At 57.5% G+C, this 19,725-nt stretch overlaps 1 protein-coding gene across 1 annotated transcript in view; it reads left to right on the forward strand.

Moving 5' to 3' along the window:
* Window positions 1-19,725, forward strand: part of Sptbn5 (spectrin beta, non-erythrocytic 5) — a 36,961-nt gene that overhangs the window by 3,653 nt on the left and 13,583 nt on the right. Inside the window, 44 exon segments of the mRNA XM_033765289.1 lie at window positions 847-988; window positions 1,171-1,263; window positions 1,870-1,999; window positions 2,115-2,137; window positions 2,139-2,226; window positions 3,887-3,948; window positions 3,950-4,024; window positions 4,565-4,775; window positions 4,849-4,854; window positions 5,567-5,999; window positions 6,002-6,058; window positions 6,061-6,148; window positions 6,757-6,907; window positions 6,996-7,207; window positions 7,396-7,591; window positions 9,594-9,751; window positions 10,035-10,111; window positions 10,114-10,150; window positions 10,386-10,605; window positions 10,778-10,994; window positions 10,997-11,277; window positions 11,418-11,550; window positions 11,936-12,067; window positions 12,070-12,161; window positions 12,329-12,403; window positions 12,502-12,597; window positions 13,108-13,278; window positions 13,693-13,884; window positions 14,614-14,678; window positions 14,812-14,853; window positions 14,855-14,925; window positions 14,928-14,968; window positions 15,176-15,257; window positions 15,260-15,331; window positions 15,334-15,371; window positions 15,544-15,660; window positions 16,219-16,250; window positions 16,341-16,454; window positions 16,597-16,645; window positions 16,961-16,991; window positions 16,994-17,070; window positions 17,243-17,354; window positions 17,357-17,394; window positions 18,375-18,572. Of these exon segments, the coding sequence (XP_033621180.1) occupies window positions 847-988; window positions 1,171-1,263; window positions 1,870-1,999; window positions 2,115-2,137; window positions 2,139-2,226; window positions 3,887-3,948; window positions 3,950-4,024; window positions 4,565-4,775; window positions 4,849-4,854; window positions 5,567-5,999; window positions 6,002-6,058; window positions 6,061-6,148; window positions 6,757-6,907; window positions 6,996-7,207; window positions 7,396-7,591; window positions 9,594-9,751; window positions 10,035-10,111; window positions 10,114-10,150; window positions 10,386-10,605; window positions 10,778-10,994; window positions 10,997-11,277; window positions 11,418-11,550; window positions 11,936-12,067; window positions 12,070-12,161; window positions 12,329-12,403; window positions 12,502-12,597; window positions 13,108-13,278; window positions 13,693-13,884; window positions 14,614-14,678; window positions 14,812-14,853; window positions 14,855-14,925; window positions 14,928-14,968; window positions 15,176-15,257; window positions 15,260-15,331; window positions 15,334-15,371; window positions 15,544-15,660; window positions 16,219-16,250; window positions 16,341-16,454; window positions 16,597-16,645; window positions 16,961-16,991; window positions 16,994-17,070; window positions 17,243-17,354; window positions 17,357-17,394; window positions 18,375-18,572 (5,027 nt within the window).

Raw genomic sequence — 19,725 nt, forward strand, 5'->3', positions numbered from 1 at the left:
ACATGGTGGGAGGTGCTCACAAGGGCCCCTACATGTGCAGGAGGGCAGTTCAGGTCAGGAAGTGGGTCTTCTCTGCCCCTTGGTGCCTCTCGCCCAAACTGCCTCACCTCTGATATTCCCACCAGAGGCAACAAGTCCATTCCAGGGCCTGTGGGTCCTGAGAGGCAGAACCCCCATTGATGGCAGGGAAAGTTACAGGAGGCAGTGGACAGGGACAGAGAAGAGGCCCCACCATGGATCAGGAGTATTTTTGAGCCCCCACCTCCACCTGGGCCACACCCTGTGGCAGGCAGAAGGACAAGGCTGCCTGTGTGCCCTTATCCCACAGGCTGGCTCCAGGGGAGGGCTGTGGCATGGTCCCAGCTCCAGCCTCTCCTGATGCCTCTCTCCCTCACTGCGCAGCCCTCTGTCTGCCATCACCACTTGTCCAGCAGGGCCTCCTCCCCAGGACCCAGCCATTGCCAAGGTGAGCTATCTGCTTTCCTTCCTCCTGCCTTTGGCAACCCAAGGAGTAGAGCCAACCACTGTGGGTGGGGTCTGGCCACAGGGTCCCTAGAGAAGGACCTGGAAGGGGGGCTGGACCCTGGGCGCCTCAAGTGTAGGACACCAGCCAGGAGCACTAGATGCTACCTGGCTAGGATCCAAGCCACAACACCCACCAACCTTGGGGACAGTGTGGCAGAGCAGAGCCTCAGGGACCAGAGAGTGGGGTGATCAGTATCCACACTTCTCCCCACCTCTATGACACCTCCAGACTCAGGAAATGTTCAGGGGCTTCTCATCTCCAAAGGGCCGCGAGCCTGATGGCTGCTTGACCCCACAACCCCAGCAGCTCCCCAGCTACAGGACATGGGCAACAAGAGGCCAGCCTGGTCCCATCCAGTCAGGCTTCTGAGTATGAGCTGGGCCTTGTCCGAAGGCTGCAGGCTAGGCACATGCACATGAAGGAGAAGACTTTCACCAAATGGGTCAGTAACACGTTCCAGCTCTGCCAGGAGAGTGGCTGGGGTGCCCCAGCTCAGCCAGTGGACCAGGGGCAGCCTGTGGGGGCATCTGCCTGAGTGTGTCCTGGAGCCCTTGGCAGAACCAAGGACAGGGCTCCTCCCCTCATGGCAGCTGCTCTGCCTGCACCTGCCAGGTCCCAGGCCAACCCTGTGCCTGACCCATCCCCTCCCCGGTGGAAATCAAGATCCAGAACCTGTACACAGAACTGGCTGATGGCACCCACCCGCTGCGGCTGCTGGGCCTGAAAATGTCACTTCTGTAATCAGGGAGAGCAGTAGGACTCTGTGCTGAATGACTCTTAGTGTTCTCCTAACCTTCTCCTTTCATAAATGTGGATACAGAGCAGCAAAGCCTGGCATGAGGGTATGGGAGGTTGGGTGGGAGTGGGAAACAGGAAGGGCCCAGCCACTGAGAAGGCCAGGGGGAAGCGGGCAGAAGGGAGAAGGATCTCAGCAAGCGGGAGAGCTGAGGTTGCCTGAGACAGGAAGAGGCCAAAAAGGGACCCAGGGCCCCTTGTGGCCAGTACCAGGGGTTAGGCAGGAGTCCTTTATGCTGGGAGGCAGAGGCTCCCAACTGCAGAGCACAGAAGAGCCAAAGTGCTGCTTCAAATGCAATCTCAGGCCTTGGCCTGAGTCTAACTGGGTGGGGCCTGGGGCTCTGAATTGCTCCAGGCTCCACTGGAGATGAAACCCAGGTGTGACCCAGGTGGCTGCAGATACCTCCTAGAGACCCTGACACAGACACTGGCTGCTATTGGCTTAGCCCACACATCTACACTTATGACTCCCACTTCCAACTCCCATGGTGGACCACTGGCTTCAGCCCGGTTCCCCATAGTTCATATAAAGGGAGTCCCTTATCCAGGGTTCAGACCAGTTCACCAGGCTGCAACATTGCCCAGAGTGGGGGACCGGCCTACACTCCAACCACACAGAAAGCCTTCTCTTTCCTGCCATGTCCCATCCTGCTTCTCCCTGGGGACCACCTGGCTGGGGTAGGCTGGATTCCAGGACCCCCCTGTCCCACAGCTGGCCTCCTGGGATCTTGGTTCCTCTGAGTCCTCTTGGGAATACAGGCTTTGTGGTTTAGCCCAGCCCCTGTGCCCACAGGTGCCAATACCCCTCATTGGGCCAGAACATCGTGGACAGAGACCAGACACTTATCCTGGGACTCCTCTGGGTCATTCTGAGTTTCCAGATTTCCCACGTCTCCCTGGACAGGGTATGTCTCAGACCCCGCTGCCCCATGCCCCAGCCCAGCCATGGCCCTGACTCGGGCCTTTACGGACAGCCTTTATGATTCCCACAGAATCCACAAAATCAACATTCACCCTTCAGCCCCGGGTCTGAACCCAGAATGTTGGACACGCTGCTGTGAGCTGCCCTGAGAACTAGAGTTGGGGCCGCACACCTGGCCTGGGACAGGTCACTCTTGAGGGAAGGGGCAGGGTGGCCGAAAAACTCAACTCCAGCAGACCATGCAAAGAAGCCTTGGAGCTATAATTCCTGGAGGCTAAGGCAGGAGGATAGCCACAAGTTTGAGGCCAGCCTGGACTAGAGCAAGACCCTGTCCCTCCCCTACCCCCCGCCAAAAAAAACCCAACAAACAAAACAAGCCACAGAGTTGGCAGATCAGAAGGACCTCAGAACTCACACTGGCCTCGAACCTCAGGGGAGCTGGGCCCCGTGTTGGGGAAATGGATGGAAAGTGGGCGGGTCAAACTGACCTCAGCCCCTTCAGGAAGCAACTGGGTCTCTGGGGCCCAGGACCAGCCACCACCTGGCCCCTTGAGAACAGCAGGGGCTCACAGGCCCTCCCTGGTGACATGGATGTGGTCAGGCTCAGGCTGCCCTGCTCCCTCCAGTGCCCACCCCAGCCTGGCCCCTTCTCCTCAGGCCCAGCTCAGTGCTCAGGGGCTTGGGTCTGGCCTCCTGGCCAGGCCTTGATACTCTGTCCTGCCCCCTGCTGGTGCCTAGTGTCCTTCCTACCCAAGCTCGAGGGCCTGCTCAGCCTCACTTCTGAATTTATAAACAACTGTGGTGAGGGGAGCGTGCAGGAGGAAGCGTGCTGGAAGAACCAGAGACGGGACAGGAAACCTGGAGAGGTAGGGTCTGAGGGCTGGGAGCTGGGGGAGGGAGTAGAAGGGAGCAGAGTCCACTGAGGGAAGGCAGGGGCAGCGGAAGAAGTCAGAAGGGAGGCAGGCGGGCGGGGGGATGACAGTGGGGGACGACACAGTGGAGAGATGAAAGGGGGAATGGTGGCAGAAAAAGAGAATTATCCCAAACAGGGGCGGGGACTGACCCTCAGGCACTGGGTATGGCGGGCAGGGGCTCTCTGCTAGAGGTTCCTGGGTCCCTTCCCATGCAAGCTGGGGGTGCTGGGCAGTTCCCGGTCTTCCTTGCTGTACCCTTTTGTCATCTGTGGAATGTAAACACTAAGCACCTTCTTCAGAGGGCTGGAAGCCACGGGATAATAGCGACGCCAACCCACAGAAAACCTGCAGGGACAAGAAAGGGTCTAGGTCTAATGACACCCGGCCATGAGGAACCCGCAGGTCTGTCAACACCATGCCTGGCCCATCAGAAGGGCTCAAAACTAGAAGCTGTTGCCACTGTGGTTGCCAGTTGCAATGCAAAGCCAGCTGCTCTGCGGTGACAGGTGACAGATGACAGGTGACAGCTCTCCACTGCCCAGCATCTTAGGAAGACAGTTATTCTCTCGCCTGCAATCCCTACCCTCTGTGGATGACATCAGGTAAAATCAGATGCTCCACAGAGAAAGGAGCCTAGTCCTGTACCAGTCTGTCTCCTCACAGCCTGCAGGCTCTGCTGCCCCCACACTGGGCCCCATATATGGTGACCACGTCTCCCTGTCCCACCAGGAGGAGTTTGGGGCCAGTGCAGCGCAGCTGGCTGCCAAGGAAGCTCTGCTGGTCTGGTGCCAGCTACGCCAACATGGACATCACCGACTTCTCCTGCAGCTGGAGTGATGGGCTGGACTTTAATGCACTCACTCATCCATGCCCACAGGTGTGGTGCAGCCCAAACCCTCCAGTATCACTGCCCTGGGCTCTTCCATCTCACCTGACAATGCCCCAGATCATCTCAGCCCCTGGGTCCTGAAGGAAGGAGGGCTAGGTCAGCCCCTCCCCATCCTTGGGACAAGTCATGGAATAGGCCAGCTTTGCTCTGACCCCGGCCTTCTCCACTTTCTGTCCCTGGTTCTCTTCACTGTCTTCTCCCTGGCTACAGCCTGCCCTGTCTATTTTTTTCAATACTGGGGATTGAACCAGGGCCTCCCCACTGAGCTACACCCCTAGCCCCTGTTTATTTTTGGACACAGGCTCTAAGTCACTAAATTGCCCAAGCCAGGCATGCCTGCCCTTTTGAACTTCTCCCACCAGCCCCTGTCCCAGCCCCTGCATCAGAGTCCTGCCTACACTTCAGCTAGAGCCTCAGGTCTCAGGGTCAGAGGAAGAGGAAGTCACAGGAGCTGTGAAGAGCCAGGACAAACATGTGCATTTTACAGTCTATTACACTGAGGGAGAACAAAATCCTACTGACAGGCTAGACCTGATGGACTACAGCTCCCTGCACCCCAGCCAGCCACTGCACAACCTCACCTGTGCCTTCCACATGGCTGAGCAGGAGCTGGGTATTGCTCAGCTGCTGGCCCCCGAGGACGTGGCAGCCCTACAGCCAGATGGGTGCTCCATCACGACCTACCACTGTAATAGGGGCAGACAGCCCCGTGGAGACTCTCCAAGGTTAGTGGGACAGGGAAACAGGGCAGAGCTGTGGCACTGAGGATAGGAGGTATAAGCCTGGGCCCCACATTCAGAAGACCCAGGTTTGAAACCTACCCCCACCACTTAACTTGCTTTGTGGCCTTGATCACGGTGCCTGGATAACAAAAGGCATTTAATGTGAGCATTTAAGGGAGCAGAAGTGAAGTACTCGGAGCAGCACCCACATACCACATACCGGGGAAGCCAGGGAAACAGTGCCCCTCCTGTCCCTGGCTATCCTTCACTCACAGACTAAGCTCCCAATGGATTAAAAGGCTTAGAGAGCTAGGAGTCTGCAACGACAGGAGCAGAAAAGGCTGTCCTGGCCAGGGGCTGCACTGAGTCATGCTTTTGGGTGGCTCCCTCACTCTCTGGAGGCCATGGCAGAGGCTGAGGCCTTTGAGGGCTGTCCTCAGGGTGGGTGTCTCAGGGTGGGGGTGACACAGGCAGAGGGCTCTGAGCTGCCTTAGGGAGTGATAGCCACAGAGAAGGGCAAGAAGGTCCAGAAAGAAAAGCCTGGAGGACTGAACCCCCAAAGGTGGGATCAGAGGGGGTAAAATAAGATGGGAGGAGACAGGACACATCTCACCCCAGTCATAGAGAGGGCACACCACATCCTGGGTCTGAGCATGCAATGCCCTATTTTTCTTGGTGACCCCTACTCAGCTGAGGAAGGAGCCACAGCCCACCTGGACAAATCAGGCCACACCCAGCATCCAAAAGGGAAGGTCTCCCCTCCAGGGGTGCCCTGACCATTTCCCCTACCTCCATCAGGTCCTGCTCCAGGTCCAGGAGACCGAGGCGCTACAGACCCAGTATAGGAAGTGGGCGGCTGACCTGCTCCACTGGATCACAGAGAAGTAAGTACAGCTGGAGGCACAGGATTTCCCAGACTCCTTGCCCACCATGCACCAGCTATTGGCAGCCTTTATTTCCTTCTGTGCCCAGGAGAAGCCACCTTGGCTACAGCAGCAAGGTGACACACAGGCTCTACTCTTCAGGCTGCAGACAGTGCTCCCAGCCCAGAACCACAAGCCCTTCCTGCCTGCCAAGGGCCTGGGCCCTGTGGAGCTGTCCTGGTGCTGGGCAGGGCTGCAGCGGGCACAGGCTGCCTGGAGCCAGGCCCTGTAGCAGAGGCTACTGCAGCTGGAATGGCTGGAAACCCTGGCCCAATGCTTCCAACGTAAGGCTGCCCTTCGGGACAGCTTCCAAAAGCCATGGAGCTCATGCTGAACCAGGCCAGAGCCCTGCCAGCCAGCGCAGCCACAGTGCAGCCAGCCAGAGGCTGGGCATACTGGAGGCCAGCATTCTGCCCCAAAAGGGCCGCCTCCAGGCCCTGGGTAGATGGGCCCACAGGCGAGCCACCCTCACAGCAGGCTGAGGCCTTCCTTTCACAACCCCACCTTTATATGTGCCCATCCCAGCCACAGAGGAGAAGGTGGTTTATGGATTCAGGGCTCCCTCTAAAAAGATCAGCCTTCTGTGTGTGTTTGAAATCCCATCATCAGCGATTCATCCTTTTGGTAAAACATTGTCCTTTCTAGATAGCCTCTGATTAGCTTATTCACAAAATGGACATATATCTTGTCTACTTTGTCCCATGCACCATTCTAGCTGCTAGAAACTTAGCAGTGAAAAGGACGTACACAATACTAAGGAAAACAGACAAATAATAAAAATCTAACCTGGGCATAGTGGTGAATCCTTATAACCCCAGCACTTTGGAAGGCTGAGGGAGGAGGATCAAAGATTCAAGCCCAACCTGAGCACCTTAGTGAGACCCTGTCCCCCCGCAAAAAATTATTTAAGGCTGGACACATAGCTCAATGTGAAGGCCTTGGGTTCAATCCCCATTACCACACAACACACACACACCCAGAGAAAAGAAAAATCCCGTCTAAGGGCAGGGTCTGACCCCTCCCCAGCCCGACTCCCCAAGCTGCTGGAGGCCTTGCTGTCCCCAGGAGGGCCCTGCTGGAGCAGACTCTGGGGCGGGCAGAGCTGCTGCACAGCTGGGAGGAAGCGGCCTTGCTCGAAGGGCGCGCACGGTTGCTGGAGCTGACAGCGCTGGGCCCGGACCGCAGCCAGATCACAGGGGCCCTGCAGAAACATAAAGTGTCGGTTCCTCACCCCCTGCAGGCCTTCACCTCCCGCCATTACGATCCTCTTCCCTCACAGTCATTGAGCCCAACTCCTCTGATAGGCCCTAGAAGCAGAGCTCCACCGCCACCAGGATGTGTGCGCAGACCTCGTGCAGAGGGGGCGCGACCTTAGCGCCCAGGGGCCCCCTACGCAGCCCGATCCCCGCAAGCTGACGGGAGCTGTCCAGGGAGCGTGGCAACTGCTCTGCAACCCAGCAGCACAGCGTAAGTAACGGCTGCAGACAGCCCTGCTGGTACAGCAGGTAAATGCGCAGTGAGGAAGTCCCGCGGGAGGGGCGTGGCTGTGGGCGTGGCTCCGTAGGTGGGAGCGTACACACGTTTCCGGGTGGGGCGGGGCTGGAAAGTCCCGGCTGGTGGGCGGGGAGGACAGCCCCTGCCGCGGCTCAGCCCCACCCCCTTTCTCAGTACTCGGAAGTTGCTGCGGAGGTGACCTCGCGGTAGCGTGAGCGGCTGCAGGCGCTCATGGGGCTCGTGTGGTGGGCGGGACCAGGAGCCCTCCGAGGTCCTGCTGCTGCGCCGCCTGCGGCTGGAGCGCTCGGTTCGCTCCTTCGCGATTGAGCTTTGGCAGCGGGACGAGCAAGCACAGGAGCCGCTGCACAGGCGTCACTCACGGTACCGCAGGCTGGCAACACAGAGGACCGAATAGGAGGGCATTTGTGGCTTTCTCCTGGTCGTGGGAGTGGACGTGGATGTGTGTCGCGAGCCGGCGACGCAGAGCACTGTCCAGCAGTGTCTCAAACCTGAAAGAGCAGCGGGGTGGAGATGGGGCAGAGAGAAAAGAAGGACGCCAAGACAAGAGTCTGATCAAGGCGGCGTTTATTGCCGGCAAGCACCGGCCTTTTAAAGCAAAAAAACCACAAACTATTACGGGTTGGGTTTACCATAGTAACTGAAAGGTCACACAGGAAAAGAGCAAACAGGTTCACCAAAACAACCCACGTGAGTAGTAGTAACCCGGATAAGAAGATAAGAAACTGTAACTTTCAGGAATTCCACAAAGGAAACACTCTACCTGCTAAACTGGAGAAACTTAACACATATAGAGTTACTAAAGTTAACAATACTTACAACCAATACTCATGATCCCCACAGATGTGGACCCTGCATCCTCTCAGCAGCGTCTCCCAGCTGGCAAATCCCGCAGGTCGTCAAGAACAACTGGGCGAGGCTCAATTCGCCCATCACCGTCCTGTACATTAACCAGGCTCTTTGGGGGATGTCACTTTATTTTTAACACATATAGAGTTACTAAAGTTAACAATACTTACAACCAATACTCATGATCCCCACAGATGTGGACCCTGCATCCTCTCAGCAGCGTCTCCCAGCTGGCAAATCCCGCAGGTCGTCAAGAACAACTGGGCGAGGCTCAATTCGCCCATCACCGTCCTGTACATTAACCAGGCTCTTTGGGGGATGTCACTTTATTTTCAGGCCTAGAGTGACTCTAAGCCCTTTTCAGCTCTCCCACCTGATAGTCCTTCTGAGTTTGAAGTGGCCTGATTGGTGTTTTCTGAGACTCCTGCCCCAGTTCATCAAGCCCTTGGTTTCCAAAAGCACCATGGAGAGCCGTTGGGGGCTGCCCCCTTGCAAGAAGCTGGGAATGTAGATCAGGGTGTGCCCATCAAAACCCCAAACCTGGGCCTATAGTTGGGCCCTCTACCCTCATCTGTCTCCTGGGAGCCTTCTGCCCAGCCTCCTCACCTCTGCACTTTGGAGCTTCAGCTCTCACCCTCCAGGCTGTGCAGGTAGCCTGGCCATTTCATCAGTAGCTGGCTGGGGACGGGACTGTGAGTTCTGACCGGCTTTGTGACAATTCTCACTCCCAGGTTTAAAAGGTCCACCCTCTCCCTGTCCTTTTTTGTTTATTCCCAGAGCCACATAATTAATGATTTTTAAAAATAGATCTGTGTTAGCAATTGTCTGGTTTAAACCCTGGCCTCCCTGGAATAGGTGCTGTCTGCCCTGGACCCTCCAGGAGGAAGCTTGAGGACGGTCTCCTTGCTGAGCCTGACCTCGACCTCGACCTCTGCCCCAGCACCATACTTGACACAGGATCTCCTGAGCCAGGACAGTGAGGGCCTGTGAATCCTGACAAAAGTAATGCTCCTTGCTCAAGAAATGTTCCCCACCTATGGCTAGGCCTCATGCCTCGAGGAGCTGTGTCATGGCTGAGGTCAAGGGTCTGGAGTCAGGGAGGCACCTCAAGAATAAGACATTTAAACTGAGTCTTGAAGCAGAGAGCAGGCAACCCTGGGAAAGCTGGCCAGGACCTGACCAAAGGCCAGGAGGAGGCCCAGTGGAGGAAGCTAAGGCCAGAGTGCCCAGAGCACACAGGCCAGGGAGGAAGTTGCTAGAGAGATCTAGAACGGCCTGTGGGGCCACCCAGAAAAGAGCCAAGGCCTGCAGAAAACATGGGTTTGACCTAAGAGGAAGGCCCTTACCTAAGTTCCCCTGGCTCCCTCTGCTGAGTACCAACAGGCCTCTGGCAGGATATGGGCCCAGCTGAAGGGCAAGGACACCCTCTGGCCCTGGACCTTGCAAATGCTAATGGGTTTGGGTGGGGAGGATCATCCCGGACCTGCTCTGAGCAGCAGGACACTGACCCTCACCCCAGCCCTGGGTCCACCTCTCCTCAGTGCCACAGGGCTGGGTTAGTGGAGATGGTGGCTCTGTTTGGCTTCTACAGCTCCTGTGGGGAGCTCCAGCCCTGGCTAGGGGAGCAGATAGACCTGTTCCAGTCACGGTGACCCCAGGCTGACAACTTGAAGGTCATGCAGCTCAGATACGAGATACAGCCCCTTGGAGCCTAGGGCATCTTGGGTGCTTGCCTCCCCATCTTCCTGCAGCCACCGTCACTCACTGCTGTGCCCCAGGCCCAGCGTTAGCTACTGGCTTTCTGGGGAGGAAACGAAGCAGCTGTCCTGATTGTGCTGGTGACAGGTGAGGAGGCCTGCTGCTGCTTACCAGAGGCAGGCAGTGTGAGCACTCCAGAGCAGGGTCTGTCTGAGCCCTCCACAGTCCTGATGTGCTGTGGGAAGCAAAAATGCCCCTCAGACCTGGGTCCTTCTTCTCCCCAGAGCTTCCTCACTGCCTTGGCCACAGACTAAGGTCACCCGCCCTGGTGAGCAACTGAAGCAGAGGTATCCTGGGACTCTACAAAAATCCAGTGACAAGAGGCAGACCTGAGCCAGAGGTGAGACTCGGGAGCACAGGCTAGTGAGAATGGGTCGGGGCAGAGCTGAGGCCCAGGGCATCCCTCAATGCCAGGCAGAGAGGCTGGGCAGTATGAGACGGGGGAGAGGGATAGTCTGGCAACTTCTGGCAAGCAAGAATCTGGCCGTGGCCCTGGGATGGGCAGGAAGGCACCGTGTGATGGAGACATCCCCATGCCCTCCATCTAGGTGGGAGTACTGGCAGCCCTGAAGAAGGAGAAGGGCCTGCCGCTGGCCTGAAGCGTGGAAGTGTGTGGTCTCCCACAGGAATGTAGATCCGCAGACCCAACTGCAAGATGTGCTACTCCAGCTGGAAGCCCTGGAACCACAGCGCTCCGAGGACATCCACGGCGCCCTGCAGTTGACCCTGCAGAAGGTCCGGGTGCTGGAGAGCAGGATCCACTACCTCCAAAGGGCAGCCACAAAGTACAGCCAGGTTCATCACTGACAGAACCCTAGGAGGCAGTGGAGGCAGAGGGAAGGCCCGAGTAGGGCGACACAGGGAGGAGGGGACAGGAATTGGGGTGGGGTGTGCTGTCAGAGGGGCTCTGGTAGAGGCGCGTGGGCCCTCTCGGAGAGGAAGGACCACATATTCTTGCTGTCCCTAGATCGCGGTGAGTGGGCGCTCACAGTTGTCACCCCTTTCCTTGGGACACACCTGTGCACAGGACCTATGCCCAGGGCACTGGGCCCAGGGTAGGCCTGACCATGCAGTGGCCCTGTCTCTCAGGGTGGCAGAGTCAGGCCCCCTGGAGAGCCAGCACCTGCAGGAACAGGCGGAGGTGCTGCAGGGGCTGCTGAAGCAAGCACAGGACCCAGGGACCCAGCCCAGGGCTAGGCTGGAGCACAGACCCAGCAGAGCTGACTACAGGAGAGCTGTCAGCTGCTGCGTGGGGCAGAGGGTATCCAGGCTCAGCTGCACAGTGAGGAGGAGCTGGTGTACGTGGCCTCAGCCCAGAGGCTGCTGAAGAAGTACAGAGAGGTGCAGGAGGAGATCCACCTTTGGCAGGAGAGGTCAGGACGCAAGGGCAGATGGGGCCCAGAAAGGGAGGGCAGGAAGAGTGGTCACCAGGAGTGGCCCAGGCTGGTGTCCAGCATGGCACCTGAGGCAGTTTTCTAGGGGGACAAGGCCTGGGTCAGGCAGTCTGCATGCTGGGAGGGTCCCAGGAGATGCAGCCCACTAGGCAGATCCACCCAGACTAGGGTCCTTGTCCTTCTGGGAGACACAGACCCCACTGGTCCCTGTAGTCAAGCACACGTCTTCCTGAAGGGAGCCAGGGCCAACACATGCAGTCCTCAAGCAGTGACCTCCAGAGGGAGGCTGATAAGTGTCCAGTGGCCCCCAAGAACTTGCCCCCTGCTTGCTGTGCCCTACTGCCTGGTTAAGGGCTACAGCGACACAGAGGAGCAGAAATTTTTTCTACTTCCCACAGCGGAGCCGCCTGTCCCCAAGCTGTGTGGTCACAAGAAGCAGAAGGGCACTTTTCCTTCCTGTTGAAAGGCTCCCCGAGGGCTGGCTGTGGCCCATGGGCAGGGGTGTGTGTGGTGTGACTGAGCTGCAGAGTGTTCCACTAGCCTGGATGTCGGCTGCTGGCGGGCCCCGAGTGGGAGTGAGGTGTGGCATCGCTGGGAGCATGGAGCTACTGAGTGCCCAGCACTGTGCCTGTTACATTCACTCTGTCGTCCCCATGAGGCAAGGGAATAGGCTGGCCAACTGCAGACCTTTGCCAGCCACCCCCACATCTGCACTCTGCCTCGGGGGTGAGGGAGGAGGGAACTGGGAGAGGAGCCAGATACAGTGTGGCCCTCTCTGTTTTCGTGGACAGGCTGCAGCAGCTGGAGGCTCCTGGGCCAGCGCAGCTGGGAGCTGAAGGCTGTGAGTGAGTGGAGACAGCAGTGGTTACAAGTTTGTACAGGTTTGGCCGAGAAGTGGATGGCTTCACTGCGGCCTGTGCTGACTGCGAGGCTCTCCTACGCCTGGACAGCCTGGGAGTGTGGTGCCAGGGATGGGGACCTGGGGTGTGGCTTGCCCATCCCTGGAGGGATCTTATCTCCAGGGGTCTGGAAGACAGACTGGGCAGGAGGCACCTGGGGGCATGGTGAGTGAACTAATGCTGACCCCATCCTCCCAGGCATAACCTCAGGTTTCTGCACCCCAGGAGGATGTGAGGGAGCCCCAGAGCCTCCACACTGCTGCACACAAGTGAGTCTGGCCTGCCGCCCTTTCTTCCCTGGCTGCACAGAGTGCTACCCCAGGCTGGAGGAGAGGGGAGGGGAAGGGGTATGCGGGCCTCAGGGCAGAGAGGAGCCCACCCCTACCTTCCGGGGTCAGAGCAGCTGCAGAGCATCCGGGCAGGCGAAGTGGACCAGGGTCCAGGAGAGGAATGCGCAGAGGTGGCAGCAGCTGCTGGCTTCCCTCCAGCTCCAGGTGAGGGGCTTCCTGAGGGAGGGGCCACCCAGAAGCAGCGCCTAAGAGCCTACCCTGTGCTGGGTGTCACCACGCATCCTGGCACCCACCCGTGCATCCCCTCCTGGAGGCAGGCATCAGGGCTTCATGTTCCTCGATGAGGAGCATGAGCTGTGGCCACAGGGCTCTCAGAGGCCAGCTGAGCCTACTTTGTCCAGCCCCAGGGTAGCTCCAGGCCAGGCCTGTCCACCCCAGATCCCTCCCAGAGCTCCTGCTGATTCGGAGCAAGATGGCTGTGTATGAACTGAGGAGACAAAGATTGCAGACCTGATCAGCACTCTCCTCTCTGAGCACAGCATCCCTGTCTCCATTTGGAAAGAGTAACCGCAGGCTCCACGTTCCTTGCACCTCAGAATTGGCTCTGGGTCCTGCTTTCCCCACAGGGTCCCTGAAACTCCTCACCCTAGAGGCAGGTCCAGCGCCAGCCTTCACCCCCAGGCTGGGGCCTCACTCTCTCCCGCTTCTCTGCAGGAGTAGAAGCAGGATGTAGCAGGGCTTATTCTGTGGAGGGAGCAGAGGTGGCCAGCAGTGGCAGAGGAGTCCTCCCGGGCACCTGGCAACATTCTGCAGAAACTCAGGTGGCACCAAATGGCTCAGAGAGAGCTGCTAGCCACCCATGGGCACATGGAGGGCCTGCAGCAGGTAGGGATGCCAGGCAGAGGGTGCAAGGCTGCTCCTCTCTAGATTCAGTCTCTAAAGAAGTCACCCTGGAGCCAGCCCCCCACCTCCCCTCTTCACTCAGCTTGGTGTCTGTCCCCTTGCCCTGGCACCCAAACCAGCACAGAAAGCTGCTGCCATTACTACCCCCTCCACTGTCTAGGGCAAGCTACAGGGACTGCCCCTGCCCAGAGCAAGGCCCTCACCTGCTTCTACCTCTGCTCTGCTTGTCTCCTGCCTCGGCCACAGCTGGGGACCTCTTCACTGCTGGGCCCCAGGCAGCACATGGAAAGCAGCTATGGCCCATCACCTATCCCTCCCACCCAGGTCCAGGCTACTATGGTTGCTGGCGGTCCAGCCACCCAGAAAAAAGTGCCCTGGGCCTTGTCTTCACTCCAGGCTGGGAGACAGCTGTAGTGCAGCAGGCCACATGCCCTGGAGGACCTGCAGACCAGCCTTCAGGGGCTAAGTCGCAAGTGGGAGGAGTTGAAGCACAAGATGGCAGAGCGTGGGGCTAAGCTGCACCAGGCTGGACAGCAGGAGCAGCTCCTGGGGCTGCTGCAGGGCCCCTGGAAAGGGGCCTGGGGCAGGGTGGGAGCAGGCAGGAAATAAAGAGCCTGGGCTGTAATCCCAGCACTCTGGGAGGCAGAGGCTGGAGAATTGCAAGTTCAGTCCCACCATGGGCAATTTAGCAACTTAGTCTCTGTCTCAAAGTGAAAAACAAAAAACTGGCTGGGGATAGCTCAGTGCAAAGGCTGTGACTTCAGTCCCCATTACAAAAAGAAAAGAGCGGGGAGAAACAGCCTGGATGTCCTGCTGCCCCTAGTGTGGCCCCGTCAGATCTGCAGCCTGTGGAGGCCTCTGGACCACAGCAGGTGGAGCGTGGCTTTACCCTTCAGTCGCCTTGTACTTGTGTGCCCAGTGTGTGGTCAGCACCTAGTCCTCCAGGGAGGAAGGAGCATGCGGGGAGAAGGCCAGCCCCTGCGGCCGCCTTAGGATGCCATTGAGCAGATACAACAGCTCAAGGGAGCCCTGCGATGCATGGAAGCAGGCCAGGACCTGTGCTTAAGGCAGGGGCTGCAGGAATGGCATCACCGCTAGAAAGCAAGAGCCAGGTGCTGGCCAGCGAGGCAGCTGCCCTCATCCCCTAGGCCCAGCATACGGTCACTTCCCAGGCCATTCTGGTGGAGGCCCAGCAGTGCCATCAGGGGTGCGTCCCTGTCCACTCCCCTCCAGTCTGTCCTCGTCCAGTTGTGTCACTCCCCTTAGAGTGGCATCTGCACGGGCTGAGATGTCCAAATTGCTCTCCCTTATGCACAGGCTCTTTCTAGTGTGAAAGGGCCAGAGGCCTCGCTCCCTAAAGTTGGGGTCCTCTTGGTGGTGAGGTGAGGCCCTGCGCCGGCAGCTGTCTGCTTTCAGAGGAGGCGTACCAGTACCCCTGGCCCAGCCATGGGAGGGACCAGGAGCCTTCTCCCCACCTTGTTGTCAGCCCCTCCTTTCTCTTCTCCTTCCTCTCAGGCTCAAGTCCCTGGAGGGCCACCTGGCCACCAGGCGCCTGCAGGGCAGGCTCAGTTCGGCTGTACCAGTTCGGCCTGGGGAGCTTGGAGCTCACTTGGGTGGCTAAGCACATGCCCGGTGCCGGGACAATACCCAGAGCCTTCAGTATAAGCACAAGGCAGTGGCCCTCTTTTTATCTCAGGTTCCCTGAATGCCATTCCCAGACTTTCAAAGCCCTCTGCTCAGGGTCACCTGGCCTCTAAGTCCCTCTCCTTGCGGGTGCTGATTTCCAAACCTCTGCCCACTTCTCCCTGGGGCTTTTGCTATAACTCAGGCCTGCAGTTAAAGAAATCCCACCCAGCTCCCCACCTCCTGTCTGTGGCAGGAGCTACAGACCGAGGTGAGAGCCCACCAGGGGCAAGTGCAGAGGGACCTGAGTTCTGGCCAGAGTTTAGTGGCCTCTGGGCATCTCAAGCACAGCACGTCACAGAGCAGTGCCGGCAGCTGCAAGGCCACTGGGCAGAGCTGGAGCAGGCATGTGAGGCTCCCACAGCCTGCAGCAGGTGGCTGCTTCCCAGCAGGTAGGCTGCAGAGGGAGAAGGGGCAGGAAGGGTCTGTGGTCCCTGCATGAGCTGACTTGTTCCTGCACGGCTCAGGCCCTCTGTGCAGGCTGCTGTCGAGCAGGATGTCCTTGCAGGGTGGTGGAGGGGCCTGCCTGAGCTCACCAAGGTGAATCAGCCCCATTCTTGGCAGTACTTTCTACACGTGTGAGAGCTAGAGGTCTGGGTGGAAGAGAAGCTGGCCCTGGTGAACAGTCAGGACTATGGTGGAGATCAGGCAGCTACCTTCAGTCTCATTAGGAAGCACCAGGTGCCACAGCGTGGACATCCCACACTGTGTGGACACGGAGTGGATGGTGGTGGGCTGAGGAGAGGAGGGGTTTTGTCACATCCCGGCACCCCAGCCTGGGTATCTCTCTACTCTCTCGCTTCCTCTTCCCTGGCACATTCTGCTCCCTCAGGGTCACCTGCTCCAGCCAGCCCCACGCCCTCTACATGTCCTCCCCCACGTTTTGAATGTTAACCTTCAAGCTAACCAGATGTTCTTAACCAAACGACGGGGTCCAGTATGCTGCCTCCATCCCCTCCCTTCCTTGGCCCACACTACACAGCCTTCACCCTTCCCAGCTAAATCCTGGGCTCCCTGAGGGCACCATTCAGGTGCACCATCCACGTCACGTAGGTGGATGGATGGGTGGGCAGATGGATGGGTGAGACCAAGCCAAGGGTCGAATGGCTGGGTGTGAGCTGGTGAGTGAGTTGATGAAGGCTTGGATGAGTAAGGGGTGGATGGACAGGCAGGGAGGCCAGTAGGTAGATGGATAAGAGTCACCTGTTCTGGGCCTGGCAGGGACTTTTATGTTGGCAGGTGCTACAGCAAGAACTAGCTCTTGGGCTGGGGATTTAGCTCAGTGGTTTGGCCACCTGCCTTGCAAGTGCAAGGTCCTGAGTTCGATCCCTGATACCAAAAAAAAAAAAGAACTAGCTCTTTATTATGGAGGGGTTGGAGCAGAGGGCCCAAGCCCTCACTGGCCCCGAGGCACCTATGGTGCAGAAGAGGCTCTGTGGGCAACTTCAGTCACTGCAGGAGTTGGCAGCCTCATGGTGAGAGGTGCAGGGAGCCTTACCACAGCTGACCATTCCCACTCCACGGCCCCAGGCCATACAGCTGTTAAGAGAAGGATGAGCCTTTGCTGGGTGTTGCTTACCTCTCCACAGAGTTACCCCTCTCTCCCAATATCCACAGCCTCCCATGGTCTTCCTGTGCCTCCTTGTCCCTGAATCCCGAGTTTCAGGCTAGGGAAAAGGCCATGAATAACCCCCTCCTTTAGGTCAACCCTTCAGTTGGCCCAGCTGTGCCCAAGGAGTGACAACTAACTTCTGAGCTGTCACCCCAGAGGCCGGCAACTGGAGAGGATGCTAAGGCTGTAAGAATTCATGAGGAGCCAGCCAGAAGCAGTGGCCACAGGAAGGGAGTGCCTGGGAGAGGACCGAGAGAACAGGGAGGACCCTGGAGCAGGCACTGGGTGGCAGGCAGCAGGCCCTGCTGGGGTGGGTGGAGCCACAGGCCCTGTCCCTGGTCCCTGATCCCCATGGCCTTCTCTCCTCAGGAGAAAGCCTCAAGCCTCCCTAGTGATGTGGCCGGGACCTGCATGTGGCAGAGGGCCAGATTGGGTCTCAAGAGGAACTGGAGCGTGAGCTTCTGGGCACCGAGCGCCAGGTGAGAGCTGACAGCCTTCCAGCACGGCCCCTGCAGGCCCTCTCCCCTGGCCTCCGTGTTGGCTGGCTGGGCACAGCAGGATGTGGCTCAGGGAGGGACACATCTCAGGGCAGTCAGCCCTTCAGCCTCTGTAAGAACAGCATCTTCTTCCCTGTCCTCTCCTTGATGCCAGTTGCAGGAACTGCTGGAGGTTGGAGGTAGGGTGCAGAAGCTGTGTCCAGGGCCTCTGGCTCAGGCCTGGGAGGTCCTGCGGCTGTGTGTGGATGGGCGCGGGGCCCAGCTGGAGCAGGTGACCTCGTGGCTCGTTTCCATGCTGCAGTGAGGGTGCCTTCCCCTTTGAGGGGTACGCATGTGTGTGTGTGTGTGTGTGTGTGTGTGTGTATGTGCACCGAGGCCCCCCATTCTGGAGGGAAAACAAGTGCAAACAGTAGGAGGCAGAACATGAGCCATCTCCACAAAGTCTGACAGCTCCGGGGTGGGGGAGAGGGAGTGCGGCTGGTCTCAGGTTTGGGTCAACACCAGCCTGGGTGAGTGACCGGCCCTCATGTGGTGCCCAGCCAGTGCCAGGGAGTGACAAAGCTTAGGAAAGCCCCTAGCTGGAGACCTAGATGTGCCAGACAATACCCTCTGGGTCAGCCAGCGTCTGTTTAGCACCTGCGTGTAACTCCCTGCTAGAGCCGTGGGTGCAGAGCAGAAGGAAGCTCTGGCGATGGGACTGTCCTCATGGCGCCTACCCACGTGCCCAGGACGTGGCACCTGGGGATATGGACCTAACTGGCTGCAGGAGTCCCATGTCCCAAAGCCAGGTAGACCAGGAGGCTCAAACTGTGACTCTGTGAACAGACTATAGTTTAGGAACCCTCATCTGCTACTTTGTCAAAGTGTGAGCAGGGCCCTTCACCCCAGGTCGTCACCCTTTGCTCACCAGCCTGTAGTTTGCAAAACACGTTCACATACTTGGTGCAGTGTTTGGACAAGGCCAGGGCTTGTAGCCCCCAAGAGTTGGGATTCTTTTTCCCTGTCAGCCAGCTGTTTGTTCAACTCCATCCCTCACAGACACAGCAGAGAGGGGACCAAGGAAGGCCTGCTAAGCAGGAGGGCAGTGAGCACCATGGTGCGGGCAGTCTCGGTGAGGGCGTGCCCTTCAGGGGAGGTTCATGGACCCAAGAATAGTGGGTTGGGTGGAAACAGAGAAACCAAAGCTCTGGCCATCTGGGCAGGTGGGCTGCAGGTGTGTCGGTGCCCCTGGTCCCTGACACCTGCCCCCCTCACCCTGCTCTTCTGGTCTCCCGGCCCAGGTGCAGGACTACACTTCCTGGGCAGCCGGCATTCAGCAGGGACTACAGGCTGAGGAAGACCCCTGGGAGCCCAGCAGAGGCCCAGTTGTACTCTTCGCCCACCAACAGTTTAGGGCAGAGCTGGAGGTCTAGGAGTAGCTACAGCAGCAGGCTGCCCAGCTGGGCCAACAGGCGCTTTTGGCTGCTGGGACACCCGCCAAGGAGGTGGCCCCTTTCCCAGCACCCCCAACCTACTCTGACATGACCCAGCCTGCCCAGTGTGGGAAGCCAGCCATGGCCCATTGGCTTTTTGAAAGATAACATTTGTTCCTCTTTAAGGACTGCACGTGTTAAACTTGTTTCTGACCCTGCACGAGAGAAACTCGGATAGCCAAAGATCTGTAGGAGTCAGGTACTTCCTGTTAAAAATCTGATGTTAGCTGTAGGAGTCAGGTGTTTCCCGTTGATGTGCCTTTAAAAGGCTGATGCCTGCCTGCAATAAACGTCGCCTTGATCAGACTCTTGTCTTGGCGTCCTTCCTTTCTCTCTGTCCCATCTCCACCCTGCTGCTCTTTCAGGTTTGAGGCACTGCAGGACAGCGCTCTGCGTCGCCGGTTCGCGACAAGTGGCGCCCGAACAGGGACCTGAAATTCTAGCGGCGAGTGGTGAGCAATCAGAAGAAGCCTGCGGTCAACAAGGGCTCGGCCGAGTCGAAACAAGGAGGACACCACTGTCTGGAACGCCCGGCGGGGAAAATCCTCGGAGAAGCAGGTACCAATGGGGCACATAGGATCCAAGATGAAATTTAGCACAGTAATTCAGTCTTTATTCAGGGAGAAAGGAATTAAGGCAAAGAAAAAACAATCATAGTACAGAAAAAGGACATTTTAAGCTGAAGTTGTTATAGAAGTTTAATAGTTAATGAGATGGAAAAATATTAGGAAAGCTATAAGTAAGAGTTGTATTTTTAACATGAAAGGTTTTTGTATGTTCCTCTTGTCTTTACCTAAGAATGTAGAGAATGTTTATGGAAATGATTTATAAAATGTTTGCTTGTTGGTTTCAAGTTTGTTATAAAAGGTTTACATTTATAGTCAAGAAGGGTATTCATTCCTTTAACCCTAATTCTACAAGAGACCTCTTAATTTTGACCTGCAAAAATTTTGACTAGTCATAACAAAAAGATTTTATAATTCAATTGGCCAAAACCATCTGAGTGCACTCGTTAAAATTGTCTTATATGTTTGTCTGTCTTAAGTGTTATATGTTTGTCTGTCTTAAATGTTCAAAGATGTTTGTATGTTCTTGATCAGAATGATGTCAAATGCAAGTAGATTGTTGATTTCTACAACCTGGCTTTATAGGATCAAATAAAAAA

The sequence above is a fragment of the Fukomys damarensis genome, unplaced genomic scaffold (genome assembly GCF_012274545.1).
Source record: "Fukomys damarensis isolate Sample0158 unplaced genomic scaffold, DMR_v1.0_HiC HiC_scaffold_17, whole genome shotgun sequence".
Classification (NCBI taxonomy): domain Eukaryota; kingdom Metazoa; phylum Chordata; class Mammalia; order Rodentia; family Bathyergidae; genus Fukomys; species Fukomys damarensis.